This window comes from Seriola dumerili, unplaced genomic scaffold, assembly GCF_002260705.1.
Source record: "Seriola dumerili isolate Sdu_G_001 unplaced genomic scaffold, Sdu_1.0 BDQW01000097.1, whole genome shotgun sequence".
Lineage (NCBI taxonomy): Eukaryota > Metazoa > Chordata > Actinopteri > Carangiformes > Carangidae > Seriola > Seriola dumerili.
In genome coordinates this window covers 2,295,154-2,313,243 of record NW_019174352.1, presented here as the reverse complement: position 1 = coordinate 2,313,243, position 18,090 = coordinate 2,295,154, and the positions used below count along the sequence as shown (strand labels likewise).

Below are 18,090 nucleotides of genomic sequence, written 5' to 3'. Positions count from 1 at the left end.
GGAAAAGCGTGAAAATCATCGAGGATTTAGGAATTTTAATTCTTACAGGATCTGTGGCTGCTGTGGTCTTTTGAATTAGACATGACAATTTTGCACGTGAACAGAATCCTGCTGTGTAAAACACTGCAGTTTAAAAGACCTTGGGAAATGGACACCGTGACAGAGGGGCCTCTTTGTGGTGATGATGGAGGTACATGAAGAAAGAGATAAATAAGGAAATCAAAGAGTGGCTGTTAAGGTCAGAACACCAGACGCCTTTCATGTTCACTAAGTTGGCTCAGAGAAACTCTCCCACGCCAGGACACTTTTCTTTAAAGCAAACAATCACGAACTGTATCGTCGTTGACTCAACGCTACATGGTGCAATCCCACACAGCGACACAGTGGTGCACCACTTTTTAAGTTTTGTTTTTTTCACATTCAGTTTTGCCTCTTGTAAAACAACAGCATTGTATCTTTGCCTAGCAAGTCAGACTTCACTTTGGCTCTGCGTAAGACTGAGAGACAACATAGTGCTATTAAACCAGAAACACTACCACTAATAAGTTTTAAAAACACACATTCACTGATCTCTCACACGGAGGTTTCGACACTTACAGGAGCACCAACAAACAGATGCGACGGATCCACTTTACCAGGCTCCTATATCTGTGTGTGTGTGTGTGTGTGTGTGTGTGTGTGTGTGTGTGTGTGTGTGTGTGTGCCTTTTATAAAAGAATGCTTATATGTACTCATTTTGTTGTAAAAAGTTATATACGTAGTTTATAAGTTTATACATAGACTTGCTGGGGCCCACAACATATAAGTGAAAAATAAAAAGTAAAAAATAAAACCTTTTTAAAATGAGGCCTTGTGCCCTTATCAGAGCTAGCATAACATTTAACATTAAAGTATGATAATGTAAAGTAAATTACAGTTGAACATTTTCAAGTTTTTAAAAAAATTCTTAATTCTGATTGCCTGGCAGGTGTCCATCAATTAACCTGTGACACAGGTGTTTGCTATTTAAATTAATACGCCCGTATTCAACTGTGAGGGCAGCAACAGTAATGCTGCAAATGTTTGGCTAACGAGAGTTTCTGTTATTTGCTTTCCAGCTATTACAGACTTGGATAAATGAGAACCACACACTTGTAGTGTGGGTCTCTCATTTCTTTCTTTTGCAGAGGCATTTCTCCACAGCTAAAGAAGGAGCTCAGCTGTTTACTGACCATTCTGGAAGAAACGTTGTGAGTTCAGCATCAAAGTTCAGTCATTCACTGTCAGCCATGATTAAGTGAAGTTCAATCAATTGGATAAAAAATAAGACGAGGAACAAAATTCCCAAGCCCTAAAGAGCAAAGATTCATGTACAAGCTGCAATAGTGACGAAAGCTGCTGTTATTGTTAAATTATACCACGCAGAAAAGAAACTGAACAAGACTGTCAATTCCTGTGCCACCCCAAAGTGACTCATACTGGCCTCGGCCTGGCCAGGCCTATGAAAATCATCTGGCTGCACCACTGCATGTCAAGTCTCCCAAACATGCCATGACCATAGGAATGAATTGATTTCTCATTCCCTTGACGTGACAGCGATTTTGAACATAGTATTCATGCTTGTCTTCACATATCCAGAACGTGTCAAATTCCTGATTATGTGTGGTAATAAGAGCAGGGAACATACAGAACAACTATTGGGTCAGATGTAATGTAAGAAGACAAGATCCCATTCTCCAGACTAGAGATGAGACAGTTCCCGGTTTCACACTGTATCACGGTGAAAATGCCAGGCGGTTGGTATTTCCATTTAAATTTTAATTATCACTATAACCGTGGTCAATTACTGTGTTTGATTATTGTGGTTAATTTGACTGATGTCAGGTTCTCCCAAGACGCATGCGCGGCAAGCAACGTAACGTGGGTTTGTTAATGTGTCAATCAAAACATGGCGGAGGGCAGTGAAAGTTTCCAAAAACTTTTTACACCACAGTTACCGGGTACAGGAGGATTTTTTTTAAATGCGACCAAAACCGCTAAAAAACACTGAGTCGCATTTTACAGACTAGATGATCAGATAAATCTGCTTTCTTATAGCTGACTTTTAAAGCCGACCTCCCTAATGATTGAGAGTATATGATTTTTTTTAAGATTTTGTCTTTCCTTATTGTTTTTTTTTATTATTTTATTTTACTAAACGGACAAAAACAAAATATTTGTTGAAAGAGTAAATGTATCGTAATTTTCTTTTTATTGTTTTCTCATTAATGAGTCTGCATTCCAGTCAAGTTTACTTTTATTGGTACTAGTCTTGAGAAAATTTAACGAGCCCTATCTATTCTCCATCTCCTGGGGGTAAGAGAGGGACAGACCAGCGGATCCCCTGATCAGAAACTACTGCTCGATAGTGAAATGAAAGTTTCCATCTGAACTTTACACATAATTCTAACCATTTTCCCAGAAAATCTGCAAAATAAAATGTGAAGTAATGCGTGTTTGGGAGATTATGGGATGTTCAGCCTTGTGGATGATGGTTCTAATAATAATCACGGCACAGAAAAACTGCAGTTACTCAGTTTCCATCTGTGTGTGCGGAGGGGGTGTGATGAAAGTGTATGCAAGGACACAGGAAAAGAGAGAAGCCAGTAAGAATCGGTGGACCATAGACAGAAAACCAGAACAGGATGGGTTACTTGAGGTCGAGGTTTTTCATAGATATAAAGACAAATTGATTTTCCTTTTCTGTAGGGTTGGATTATAGACATTACCACTCATTTAAAAGCATGAAAAGTATTTGGTTCTATGATAAATAAGTACAAGCCTGTGCACATAAAAACATAAGGCGAGAAGTTTGCTATGACTCCTACAGTGCTTTTCCCAAAGAAATGACCAGTGACAAGTGACACATGTGTTAATAAAAATAAATAAGCTGTTGTTACTTTTCATCGTACTACGTCTCTATGTTCTATATATTTTATTTTACTACTAAATCTGCCTAGTTAGATGAACCCAAGACGCTCGGTTTCATTACTGCGGACAGACAGTGTAATCAATGTCTGTCCACGATAGATATGAAACGGAAAAGACATTTAGTATCACAATTATAGTGACCAAAAAAATCACAGTTATCAGTATTATCACGGTATTGGTAAAATTCACTGAAAATGTTCAAAAAGTAATAAATCAAAACCTGAAATCATTTCACCAAGTGACTGTTTGTATTTAAACATTCAAATAATATGTCCAGCACATCTATGTCACACCAGGACCAGTAGCAGTACTGGGTTTGCCTGCTGCGTGCCCTCTCTGGAAACAAGGGAATAGCAAATTAATTCTTTTTTTTTTCCTGTGCTGTAACGTCTTTCAGAACAGACACACCTGTCACCTGTCCAGCACGGTGCTGTTCAACGCGGCTACACTGCACGGGGATGACAGTGAGCTTTTTAAAAACACTTACTTACTTCTCATTGGTTAAAGTTAGGGGAAGGCTGCACTCATGGTTATATAACAATAAATACAGGTGGTAAGGGAAGATACAATAAAAGATCTTATAGAAGTTATATGATAAGTTTTAAGTTTAGTTTTGAAAGTTGCAACAGAGATGCACATCCTATAATGTACATGAAACTGCTCTAGAGACAGGAAGTGACTGAATTGAACAGTCTCACTGCAGGCTTTAGTGCCGGAGCGTGGAGTGATTATGTGAGTTCATGTGAGTCAGTGGAACACTGATCCATTAGGAACTCAAACATAGACTGATGTTAATGACAGTGTCATTCCTTCTAAATGTCAAGCATCATACTGTGACTGTGTGATAACATGGTGTCCATTGTAGTGCAGGTGAACTATAGCATCTTAAAAAAAAAAAAAAAATAGAGAAACAGCCATGAAACAAATCAGACACTGAAATCCACTGAAACACTGCACAACGAAACCTATTCCCAAAATCTCTCAACTTCAGATCTTTTGAAAGACCGTTTTAATATGTATGACAAAGTAAACATTCATGTGACAAACGTGTTTGTCTACTCTCATAGGATCCAATCGTCACACAACAGCAGACACATGACTGTAAGTCGGGGTAGTTAAGCCTACATACAGTTAGCTACTGACCAGAAACATTTCAGAGCCAGGGAGGAGATTAGAAAATAACTGAGTCACTCTCTTCTTGACTGTGATACTCAGTTTCCCTGGTGACGTGAGTCACATTGTCCTCTTAGTTCTGCGTCAGTCAGTTTTACTCCCACCGTGTGTGCTTGTGTATGTGTGTAGAGCCGACACTTAGGTCCACAGAAGCAACTACACACCACCTTGCCTTGTTTACCAGAATGCATCTCACCACAGAGGAGAAAATAGAGCTCGGATTCAAGGAACGAGGATCAATCAATCTTGCATTTGTGGTAAGCGAAAGTGTTTTCTTAATCCTTCAATTTGGCTTTGTGAAACCGATAATATCAAAGTTTCAGATACAGGTTGATGTTGTGCTGTTTAGTGCATGCACATCGTTTTAATATAAAGATGAAATGAAAGTTGTTTCAGTTTCACTTTTCCTAAGAGACCAAGAGAAGGTGACTCACAGTGCTGTTTTCTTACCTTACAGTAACAGTGAGAGCTAAATGTAAGCCCCTGTGGAATGTGAAATTACCACCGTGTGCATGTGCTCCGTAAAAGACGGGACATTTCAGTGGAATCGATTGCACGGTTTCAAAGTATGTGGTAAAGATCAATCGAGTGTAGTCGAGGCGGATGGAATAGCTTCAAGGTAAAACTAGAAATGCTCTTTGGTAAAACATCAACCAAAAGACAAGAGACTGAATAAAGGATATTGAAGTGGGGACGTGTGTGTGTGTGAGTGTGTGTGTGTGAGAGAGGGTGAGAGAGAGAGAGAAAATGGTTTGGCTGCATGGGGTATGCAAGTGTACACAGCTGAGTCTGAGGTTGATGTTTCCCCTTCTTTACTCCCCATCCCAAATAACGGAAGAATTTAGAAAATTAGGAAAACATAACAAACAACCTAGCTTTGACTCCAGATGTGTGAACACATCAGTCTGTCAACACTTGCAAAGGGCAATGGCTTCATTTATTATTACTGTTATTATATGTATTGTATACCACCCAAAACTCCTATTCAAAGCCCAACAAGAGACTCTAACATAGAAAAAATTCAAAATAGTTATATTAACATTTATACATTTGCCAGACACCTTGATTGCCAGGCACCTTGATTGCCCCATTCTCTAGTCATATATTAAAAGGAGCTATTTGCAAGTTTTGCTATTGCTACATAGCCAACGTCAGCCTTAACAGCTGTTAATTTACCAGTCTTTCCAAGAGTTTAAGCCATTGTTGCATTTACAAGACGAGGTTAAAACAAACCTTCTGAGCAGCTTCAACTTGAATGCTACAGTGACAAATTCAGTAGAAGAAAAGATGTGATAAAAAGAGTTAACTGCTGGAGATAGTAAAGGACTGAAATTTGATGCTAAACTTGCAACGTTTCTTCTAGACTGGTAAAAAATCAGCTGTTAATGCTAACGTTAGCTATGTAGCAATAGCAAAACTGGCACACAGCTCCTTTTTAAGTTGCATTTCAAACAAATCACTGGCAGATATTCTCATCCTAAGGCAGATTTAATTTTAACAGCTGAATATCATGTTTATTAAAGATTTTCTGCTGGATTAAAAGCTAAAAGCATATTTAGCAAGTGAGAAATCCCAGCAGTCAATCTTTAAGGCTAATAACTGATTCAAACTGTAATATAATGGATATAATGGAAGCAGAAAAAGGACATATGTATTAAACAGTGAGATCAAAAAGTTTCAGTAAATGCAGGGATTATGTTTTTATTATTATTTTTTATTTTATTCAGATTCAATTTTATAATTTTCATAAATCTGTTAAAGGATTTAACCCATAGCCTACAATGTTCCCTCCCTGTCCTCATGCTGTTCAGTATGCATGTAGGTGCTCGGATCTTTTCCATATATAGTATATGTCTTTGCCAGTTGTCATGTTTGGAGTTCACCAGTGAAGCATTATTATTATTATTATTATGCTTCTTTTTTCTTTTTTTTTGCAGTTTTCCTGCATTTTAGACAAAAGAGCTTCTGTTTGCCAGTGAGTCAGGTAGTGCCAGACCTTTTAAGGTTTCAGATGTCAACAGAGGAAAGAGGCTGAAGTCCAATAACAAAGACAGGCTTCATGAGAGAATGAAGCACAGATACTTCTGGTCACAGGAACATCGACATGTCAACAGTGAAGAGCTCAAGGGTCAGAGTTACTGTACCGTGGCGATGAGGTCTGAGGCTCATTGTGGTATTTAACTCATTGTAGATAACTCTGGAGGTGACCAATAACTGGCCTAATGTAAAAGATAAAAAATGCTGCTTTATGTATAGAACGACCATTATGCTAAGAGAAATAGCTCAATAAGAGATGGTGGTATTAAATATTGCAAGTACTGTACTGATTGTGTGCATGCATGTTTGTGTGAGTGTGGAAATCGGTAAGTACAAACTCAGTCGTCTGCGAGTCTGCGAGTCTCACAAAGAGAGGGTCACAGAAGCACAGCTCAGTTTACACAACTCCTCCAACAGGAACTTCACCTTCAAAATTTGCAGGTTTTGGATAGAAAACCGTGAATGTCCAGATTCAAATTTTTGGCAAATGATTTGCATTTTCTTTTTAACTGTAGGTATGTAGATTAAAATGTAAGCGGGAGGGGGCGTCGAGTAGCTCAGTTGGTTGAGCATCCGCCCCGGTTCGAGTCCTGCATCGGACAGCCCTTTGCTGCATGTCATTCCCCCTCTCTCTGCCTCCCCATTTTCTGTCTCTCTCTACTGCACTGTCAATAAAAGCATAAAAAGGCCCCCCAAAAAAAAATGTAAGCGGGAGAACACGGTAGCAAAGTTAAATTGTCAGAAATGGTGAAAGTCATTGTCGCTGTATTTGCTGCTGCCTCTAAGGCACCTGAGAAGCCGCGACCTCTGTGTCGGGTTAGACAGATGCACTGACAAGTGCATCTATTCTGTACTGAAGGAGGAATTCTGTACACACCTGACTCGGAGAGAAAACACACTTCACATTGTAGTTTCAGTCAACAGGCTTCTCACCGCATCAGCAAGTGTACATTTGTAAATATTAACTAATAACATCCCAATACCACTACGTGTAAGAAACAGAAGGAGAGGTTGAGATGGTTAAATCCTGAGGTTATTGTATTGTAATCAGTGCAGTACACGCAGTAAGTTCACAGATGCTGCATCATAGCACCACTGAAGCAGTTCTTTAGTTTACTACAGTGATCTTTACAGTCACTAACCAGAAGAGCCTCTCGAAGATCATCCAGGCAGCCAGCTAACTCATTGGTCTTCCCACGCCCCAACTTATCTGTCCGTATCATCTCAGCTGCATGGTGGAAGGCACACATCCCAGCACATGACGCTGCATGCTAAGTAATCGCTCTGAATACCTTCAGTGATGATTAACCACACTTTTAGCACCATCTGTTTGCAGCTGCTGTATCTCCGACTCACTACATTTACAGAAGAAATAATGTAGCCTGCTCTTTACTCCACTGTGTTCATCTAATAGCTGTGGTGACCACTTTGCAGATCAGGAAATAATGATATCACATTCGTATTCAGTTTTAGTTAGTGGTATGATGACGTGGTCAGACCTCCCCCTGGGCTGACACTGACATTGTTGGTTTATTCACAGTAAACCAACAACTTACATTTTACCGCTAATAGTAGTGCACTGTGTGTGTTTTTCATGTTAACAATTCACTGTTTACTTTCTAAACTATTTAAACAAGGTCTCCCCAATCACACACACAAAAGTATATATTTTCTTACTTAATTTGATGCAGCCATGCAGATGGTTTACTTTGCTGTAGTGTTTTTGGCCGTTCTTGCCTTTTTTAAGTTGGGAGACAATGGAGAACATGAGTGACAGGACATGGGTGGCAGTAATTTATTATTATTTATTATATATATATTAATTAATTAATATTTTAAAAAACAAATTTATAAAATTTGGCTTTTTACAAACAGTTTACCAGTTATTCTGGAAAATCCACAGAAAACAGAAGTTTTGATCCTGGAAATGAGAGTTGGTGATTTTTTTAAAAGATTTTTTTATTTTTTGGTGAACTAATATGACTTGATAATTCATAAATAACAATATTATATATGGAGTGTCATGGAAGACATGGTGACTCAGAAAACATAAAACAGACTTACATGGAGTATATACTGTAAGATCTTAGGTTAGGAAGGGTATGTTTGAGTGTGTGTGTGTGTGTGTGTGTGTGTGTGTGCATGGATGTTTTAATAATATATTATAATAATATAAATTAAAATTTAATTTACAAATTAATACATTTAATAATTAGAATCTGTGGTATGTAATAATAATAACAATCATAATATAATAATTATATTAATAATGTAATAGCAAATATATTATCAATTATAGTATCTATATATTTGTGTACATATATATATATATATATATATACAGCAGACACTATAAAAATAATCATAATATTGCCCATTTTGATCATCATTATTATAATGATGTAGTAAAGGTGGGAGTGTGGTGATTTTTTTTAAATCACCAAAGTCACTAATCTGAGAAGCAATATCTCACTTAGACAAAAACACCACACTACGACCATCAACATGTCCAGATACCACAAACGATTGTTGAGAAAATGTGTTTTTTCAGGAATATAAGGGAACTAACCCTTCTCTAATAGTATAAAGGAAATAGTAGGTACTGGTAGTTGTTGGATCCCTCCACTCACATTGACCTGCGGTCACTAGAGTGCAGGTAGATAACCACTAGATGGAAGCAAACGGTCATGTAATCCCTTGAAGCAGATGTCCGTGTGTACACTACCTGCTGAGAATTAAGTACCGTGAGAGCAAGTCAAAGACAGGGGAGGAAATGCGGTGCAGATGGGCCAGCATTTGCATGGTCCGTCTCTGTCATGTGACTCTCGTGTGAGACAGACGCGACGGTGGGATGTGCATAAGGTGTTTTCTTTTGTTTGAAGTGCTGAGTGAGTGCCAGGCTCACCCTCTGGGACACAGCAGGTTTCAGAGCAAAGGGCCACAGCATGTGGCCTTTTTCACTCATAAGACTTCGGTGTGAAATATTCTCATATTCACTGCAGTCTGGATGTTATCTCGTGAACTCGCTCTGGTGTGTAATGTGTCAGGCATCCGGTGAGAGGGATGGTGCAATAGTCCAGACACTGTTACTGATAAGGTACAGTACACTGAGATAGATAGATGGCTTAGATTTAATTGGTTGATTGCCATTTTAAATCCAGTGCTGAAAGGTCCCTCACATACAGCAGGATCAAAGCCATAACCTATAATATGGGCCCTGTTTTATGTCTTCACTTGTCTCCCCCTAACACTGTTCCCTCTCCACTGTCCAGAACAATAGATACCAGAATCTTTCAACCAGAAGTGCAGACAGGGTCACAGAAGACCCTCTGCACCTGGTATATTATTATTGTTGGAGGAGTACAGGAAATATAGTGTAAGATAAAGAGTCTATTGTTTAAGGGAAAACTTGATCAATGGTATCAGATGTTCACATGGAGCATACTGTACCGTTTGACCAGTAAGGTCAGTATTACTCATAGTTTGAAAGGATTATGTAGCCTTTAACTGCAGGGGTCTGTGAACTACAGAAACATCGTTGGTGCTGGGATTTAAATAGGGGTGGAAAGAGTAGTGGAAAATTGTAATTGTATTTTCTAAAATATAAGGTTTACAATAACATACGATAAAAGGCCACCAGGTGTATATATGCATTAGTATTTGAATGCATATATACACCGTTCTCAGGTGAGAACTGCACGGAAAGTAACCAATAAGTTCCAGCCAGGCACTTTGCAGCCCGTGCATACAACTGATAATTGCACAATTACACTCAGTTAGCAGTTTATTAGGAACACCTATCTAAAACTAATGCAGTTTAATAAAACAGCTCTACAATTTCAATATTATTAATTGTTGGAGAGAGTTATTGATATATGATGTTTTTGGAGGATATAGTGTGCGGTGATGTGTGAGCCGTATTGTATTATACACAGAGCTTCTATAAATGGGACAAAACAGTAGAAACACCAGGACACCACGGGCTACATAGACTTTATGTAGCAATATTAAGATACATAAATCAAGCTACATAAATCAAACAGCTGCCACTTCTTGTAGATTAAACAACAAAATAAAGCAGCAGTTGCTTGGCAACACAGTAGTTGTTGATGCTGATCCAACCAGCAGCAACTTCTTTGCTGCAGCTGCTGATTTGACTCTTTGTTGCATTCTCACACAGTTAATCATAACTTCATCATGTGACTTTTGTTTTTAGTCAGGACTGAGTCTGACTTTAAGATACTGGAGTTAAGAAATACTTAAGTACGAGTAAGTTACAGATTTAGAAGTACACAAAAAAAAACAAAAAAAAAAACACTTTTCAGTAATGAGAGTAATTTGTTGCTTTCACCCCTGGATTTAAAAGTGGAGGAAAATATGTCATACGCTAGTTGTTACAGTTTAATATTTGCCAGTAATATGTAAATTTAATAAACAATAAATTGGCTTCAGGGGCCCAAAAAAGTCTGGGATATATAGTACAAATATAAACAGCGTCTTTATCCTGTTTCATCCAGGGTTCAAATTGAGTGTGGGCTGATGGTTCTGGTTATGGGTTCCTGATCCTTATGGGATTACAACCTATTTTACTGTACAATATCAAAAGTAGCCTCTGACAGCTTTACATCACTGACTGTGTGCTACACAACACAGTAGAAACTTGTTTAATATGGGCTTCTTTATCTACATCCCCACTTGTGCTCTAGTGTGTTTGTAATGTAGGGTTGGGCTGTAGCTATTGTAAAGACAAAGCTCCTCAATCCGGATGAAATAATTCTAAGTATCAATGTCAGTTTTCCTCATTATGATTGAGGAGGATATAATCTGAGCTGTTGCTTGACTTAAAAATGGTAAACTTTTCTTTTTTGTCTTTTTTCCATCGGTCATCTCATATGTCACCATCTAATATCCCCCCACCTCTGAATACCTGTCACAGTTGGAACACTGGTGTCATCTACTGACTTACACTTCAAACAGACACATCCTCAAGAGAGTTTGTACAAACGCCTTGGAATCTGATCTGCCCCATGTGGACTGTGTTAAGAAGGAGCTGACCTCTTTGCATTTGAAGATATCTAATGGGTCACATGGGACGTCCCACAATGTACTGTACATGCAAAAGTTAGGATAGGAAATGTAATCCTGAAAACTGAAGTCGGATAGGTAATGGCTTTGATACATACGTGTTTACACATACACTACTGGTCAAAGGCACCCACATTTTTCCAGTTTTATTGGTGTTTTTATTAGTTTTGAGGAAAAAAAAACAACTGAAAGATCCTGTTCACAGGCTTTTTTCTGGGAAAAAAATGTAGCTATTTAAGTAAATAAAGACTTAAAAATTAATGCAAACACCAAATCCTCTGTCTATACAAAGGCAGTGTTTGAACAAACTGTGCTACTACATCCTCTGACGCATTATTTGGACAACACTGTGCTGCAGGAAGTATGAGCGTATGCTGCTGTCAGAATGGTGAGAAAAAGACAAGTAAGAAAAGGAAGGAAGACACACTGGTTGGTCAGAGGTTCATCCTACAGCAAAATAATGAGCCAAAGCATCGGAAGAAAAGAACCAGACGTTGGCTTCACATGATGGAGGAGCAGCACAGTCGCCACTCTTAAACCTCATGGAGCTGGTTTGGAATGAACTGGACAGAACGTGCAAGTGCAACACATTTATGGGACCTTCAGCAACAATGTTGGAGCAAACTTTCCAAACATTACGTGATTTCCAGTGTAGAAAGAACACCGGTGTGTTCGGCTGCTGAATGAGTCAAAGATTTAGATTCAATTTAGGATTTAAGATTCCATGATTACTTTTTGTTAAGAAAAATAAAAAATGAAGTATTTATTTATGTTTTTGTTAAGTGCTTTAGTTTCAGAAACACTGAGACATTACACTATGTACATTTCAGTAATACATGGGAAAATGGAAGTGCTTTAAAACTCTTGGCCGGTGCTGTATTGTTGACCAGTTTAACCTCTTATGGAGGAGAGAATAGGTTAAAGATTGTCAGTATTAAATCATACCAGCCTTAATCACTAACTCAACCATGTTGATTACTATTGATCACATAAAGTTCCCCAAGGGGTCTTTGGGGGGTTCTTTGGGGTCCCACTCAAAAAAAGGGGAATAATTCATGTTCACTAATTCCATCCATAAGTAACACAGTGACAGAAAGTACGACGATTTTGGTCATGGGTTTCAAACACTCTCTGTAGTACAACATTTAACAGCAAAAATCTTGTCCCTTAACCCAGGGACCAAATCTTATCAAATGGCGGTCTGCGGTCCAATTTATGTCAGTTTAGGGTCCTTGATGTGAAAAAGTTTGAGAACTATTGATATAAGTCATAATTTTTTAAGTTTTTTTTTTATTTTTTTATATATATTTTTTTTTTAAATAAGATTGAGACAGGACATTTTTATCTAAATCACTGGTAAAAAATAAATATATGCATCATGAGCCTGTTGTCAAAGACCTGTAAGAACTGACGCTGATGAATGCTGGGAACTATGCAGACATCTCTGAAGGTTTGTCTGTGAAATAGTGTAGCTGGGGGTTAAAGGGTTCTCAGATGCTGGAAATAACCACTGAGCCTTCCGGACCAATATCTGTCTAAAGTGAATCAAATGCAGGGGGGAGATGACCTGATAACCCCGGAGACATGCCCTACATCAGTCAGGTGAGGCAGCTGATGAATCCTGCTGATTTATCACAAGTTATTTAATGACATGATATATAGTGTGTGGCGTTAGCAATTGAAAATTTGTGTCAGGTCCAACATCTGTTTGAGCTTTTGTTATGGACTCAAGGTTGATCCAGATGATGTGGACACGCTTTGCTTCAATCAGCCCCCTGGGAATTTACAGCTAGACCATTGTGATCAACTCCTCCTCTCATCTATCTGGGTTTCATTTCAGTGGGATGTTTTGTTTCTTTGCAACGGTCCAAAACATTGTTTTCAAGTAAAAAACACTGAGGTGACAGAAGGATGTGGAAGGGGTTAAAAAAAAATTGAAAAGCTGGAGAGAGCTGTAAAAGTAATAGGGTCCAACTGGGAGAAAAAAACACTTTCCTTGGGTGGAAACTTCTCTTCCCTTCTCCCTGAGCATCTTCCTGAACATTTTATAAGGACTCAATGTCCTTTTATTTCTACACACAGGTGTAATATCGCACAGCACGCTCTAAAGCAAATATTTCCCTAAAAACAAAGGGGTGACTGCGCACCGGACGGATGCAATAATGAATAACGTAAAAGAAATGTCTTAGATCACAGCAGATAACTTCCCGTAAGGGTATATGACTGTAGCATTAACCTTTTTTTGATGTCTTCCAAAATGTCTGCTCTCTGAATGTTATAATTATCACAGCAGCCTCTCAACAGACTCTCCGCTGGAAGGAGGAAACTTCACTAATATCTTAAAAAAGTGCAATGTGCTTCAAACACATGTTTTTTTTTGCTTTTTCTTCGTCTGTGGTTCAACCTAAGGCTTTAAATGCACAGAAAACACCTGAAAGTATGATTCTGAAAATATTTAAATTGCTGATTCATGACCAATTTTTACAGGGATTCCTTAAATTTAATTTTGCTAGATGATTCCAATGTCATGGCTGCTCTGAAGTCAAACTCTGATTCTCCTAACTTAAATAACACAATTTTTAAAAAGGCATACTCCAAATGGAGCACACTAACCTTTTGCATAATAACAGGAGAGTCCTCTCTTACCAAGCATTATCAGTCTAGGAGTGGCTGGCAGGGTCATGTCTTTCTCAAGGAATGCTATTTGCTGCAGTTGTCTTTAAAACACAAAAAAGCCCTGGATTACAACATGTTTCAAATACAGCCTCAAAATGACCAAATACACATTTCAGGTAATTCACAAAACTATTTGCCTACTTACGTCTACTATGCTGGTCTGGTTCTGCTGCGTGGCTGTTGTGTTGCTCTCAATGTCCTGTAGAAGACCTTGAACGTCTCTTTCCTGAGCCTGCCTTTGGAAGAAGTATATGGTCTTCTTCCCCTTCCTCCTTCCTAGATCACAGATATCAATACCTATGAGAGTTTTGAAACGGGCGCAGAGTCCTCTTTTTGTAAAGAGGAAAAGCCATTTTTCCTCAGTCACACTGACAGGAGGAGGAGGGCAGGTATTCATGATGCGTCATTGATAAATGTATCTGAAACTCATTGAATTGTCAATATCTGGCATGTCTGCAGCTCTGGGGCCAGCAGACTGAAATATAGCTGCCATATTTGTTCTTCTGTCCTCTAAAGAGACCTTTGTCTCTCCTTCTGGGAGACATTTTGGCTTCCAATTTATGCGGCCACAGCCGTCTACTTTGCCCTCTAAATATTGCCTGTGAGAGTGAAGCAGGCATCTTGTCCCAAGGAATCTTGAACTGGCTGATCCATGAGTTCTGTGTTTTTGTCATAGAGAATCCAGGATTGTGGGGTTGTGTACGAGGAGGTGTGAGGTCCTCATGTCCGTCTGTCACTTCCAAGGATAAGCAGGGCGCTGTCTGCTCATTTGGCAAGCAGTTAACATCGGTGTCGACGGTATTATTCCGTTCACTGAAGATAAGGAAAGGATAAGGAATACATTAACAGATATTTACAAGTTTAGGTTACTCATATTATATACAGTTTACAGATCAGAGGCTGGAAGTTTTAAATAACACTGCGCCAAATTCTTTAAAAATGTGTCAGGGTTCAAATCTGGGTTCATTTCATTTCTATCAAGAGATGAATTAACAGTCTCATCTTGGTCTTGAATGTGTTGAACTTGTCAGTGTCTTGTGGTGCATGTGGCAGCTCAACAAATGACTACCTGTGTTTCCTAGATATATGTGCAGCAAAGGATGACCTCACTCTAAAATATTGTCAGCATCCCTCAAAAGGACAAGTGACTTTTTTGCCATTGCGTATGTGTAATCTCAAATGAATGCACGGCAAGGAAAAACTATTGTCAACCTTGAACACTGCATTTGAGGTTACCACTATGCTGATACACATCTCATCTCTGTGACACAGCAGGGAAGTGATTTCTCTGCATGTGAGTCTTTAACACAGAAAATGTCCTGAAATTTCCAGGACACTCTTCTATGTCATGGTAAGACCTATGGTTAGCCAAATTTCTATGGCTTTTTGCATGGGCACAAAAGGTTTTAAAGCTGGCCAGTTATACATAGTTTTAATTTTTTTTTTTTTCACGGATAATACTTACATACGAAACACAAAAGGGATATGAATTGACTTTGGACCAAAATAGATCTCTGTCTTGTTTCTGTCTACCACTCGTTAAGCTTTGAAAAAGAAAATCTTTGCTGCTTGTACTGTACAGCAATCACTCTCACAAAAACGTATCCACTTAACAAATATAACATTGTAAGGTTAATGATAAACTTTAGCTAGCCAGTGTTAGTCCTTTATTCCATTTAAGAAAACTACAACAAACAACTACAGCTAAAGCTAAAAAAAAAAAAGCGTAAATATTAAGCTAGCTTAAATTCGGGTGCACAGAGTAAGTTTTAAACTATCTTAAATTCTGGTGCACAGACCTCACAAGCGTAATTACTGTATATGTATGTATTCTTATTTATTTATTTCTTATTTTTGTACCATACTTACTGGTCTGTGTCTCTTACGGAGAAAACTCTTCTTAAACACCGGCACAGGTGAATGTGTTGCCCGGAACTTTTAGTGTGTGTGACCGTCCTCCTGCGCTCCCTCCCCGAAAAAATATGTGTGGTTCCCAATATAAATCTAGCTAGGTTGTCACTCTAAATGTAAAATAAAATGATACGGAAATAAAACAAGTAATGAGAAGAAAAAAAAACGGTGAATGGTCGCGAAAGGAATACAGTAACATACCGCAATTTGAAAAAAAAAAATAGAGTAAATCACTGTATGCGGTGTATTACGTCACAAAAAAATCCCATGATGCAATGGAAATTACAGTTATTTACTGGAAGAGGATTTATAGTGTTTTACTGGGTGATATACAGTGAATAACTGTACAAATTACATAAATTTAATTAAAATTGTATGCACGCACAACTACGTGTGGGTAAGACGTTTTTTGTTTTTATCTTTTTATTTATTTATTTATTTTTATCATGTCCCTTTTCCTGTATATTAAGTATGAAGTTATCTCTTACCTTTCACCCCTGATTGCTCAGTTTGACCAGGAGATCAGCTTTAGGAAGAATTCTGATTGTTCCAAACTTCCTGCATTTAAGAATTAATAACCTTTTTATAAATTTGCTAAAATTTCTAAAATTCACTTTGTATTATCGAGTATATACATACAGAATTTCCTTTTTTTCATTTTAGCTAAAGGATGCCACATTACAAAATGTGAAAAAATGAAGGGGTTTGAAGACTTTCTGAATGCACTGTAAATCAGGTTCTTGTGTTTGAAGATAAATCTGCGCTGGTTGAGGGCAGAAGAGGTTGAATTCAATCTCTACTAGTTAGAATTTTATCATTTACAGAAGCTCAGGAAGTTATTACAACTGAGAGCTGCTGAAAAGAAACCTTGGACAAGACTTTGTTTTCCTGTGTTAATGATTAGTAATAGGCTGCTGTGGCATTACCGGGGGGCCTTTACTGTTTGTAACCACCAAAGGCAAGGCATACTTGCACTTCAAACAGGCACATCCTCAAAAGGGTTTATACAAGCCCACAAGAAAACTGATCTGTCCCGTGTGGCCTGTTTAAAGAGGGAGTTGACCTCTTTGCATTTGAAGAAAGCCCCTTGTCTCACATATCAGGTGGCCCTTAAGGATCACCTTAATAGTTATTAATGCAAATCACACTCACATCTGCCATCATCAGCTAACACCTTTTCCCAAAGGATGCTGTAAAAAAAACACCCTGGACAGAGCAGGCCGCCGGTCCATCACAGGGATGAAAAACACATAGACACCTATGACTACATACATAGTCTCTAACCTATAGAGAGAAATACGTTTCAATAGTAGCCTCAGATGTGTGTTTTGAAGATTTAACGTCTTTGTCCTGACTTCTGTGTGCACATGGACATCGTTTATTTACTGTAATTTGTTTATAAATCATTAAACACAGCAGGGTTCAAAAGTCTGAGTCCTGCTGTATATTTGCAAAATTTGTTTCTCTCTGTACTGAACCACCTGACATGCTTTAACTGTCTTTGGATAATGGGAAGAAAGCCATCTGTGTTACATAACAGAGCACCACACTTGATTTTTGTATTATTCTCTCACTTCTATGATTTACCACGTGTTTGATGTCACCGCAATGATTTAAATGGCAAAGAAGGAAAGAGAGAAAATAGAGGAATACAAATAAGATCTCTGGTTTCAAGTTTCTCGTGGTATTTGTGAGAGTAAATAGAAGTGAGTCTAGTAAAGGTTTATGACTTTGCCTCTGACAATATGAATGGTGAGGGAGTTAACATACCTTATGTTATGGGATGGACACTTTGATGTAAAATGCTCGTTCACACTTTTCTCACCCCAATTGGAACCGAACCTCTGGCACTGTCTGTGTCGTGTTCAAGACATTTTCAAAAGTAATTCATGCAAAAGATAAGGGCACAAAGGTCCAGACCTCAGTAAATTTTCCCTGCTTGTTAAACCTGCATACGACCGAGGATGTACACTAATGTTGTTTTTGGCGGCCTGTTTTAGTTTTAGTTTTAGTCTAGTCTTTGTGTCAAGCTGTCATTTTAGTTTTTATTAGTTTTAGTCATGTTCATACTCTTTTTAGTCTAGTCAAGTTTTAGTCGACTAAAAGTCTGAGCATTTTAGTCTTATTTTAGTCAGTGAAAATTTGATTTTAGTCTCTTTCTAGTAATGCAATTCTATTTAACCCAGTATAGTATAAGTACCTAGTAGTATAGACAAAACCAAAATTTTCTTTTAGCCAAACCCATTTCACAGTTCAAAC

General features: G+C 38.2%; 1 protein-coding gene across 1 annotated transcript in view; it reads left to right on the top strand.

The window, feature by feature from the left end:
• Positions 1–4,175: 4,175 nt before the first annotated feature.
• LOC111222479 (solute carrier family 23 member 1-like) overlaps positions 4,176–18,090 on the top strand; it is a 46,620-nt gene continuing 32,705 nt past the window's right edge. Inside the window, exon 1 of the mRNA XM_022746217.1 lies at positions 4,176–4,379. Within this exon, the coding sequence (XP_022601938.1) occupies positions 4,242–4,379 (138 nt within the window). The 5' untranslated portion in view covers positions 4,176–4,241. The remainder of the gene's footprint in view (positions 4,380–18,090) is intronic.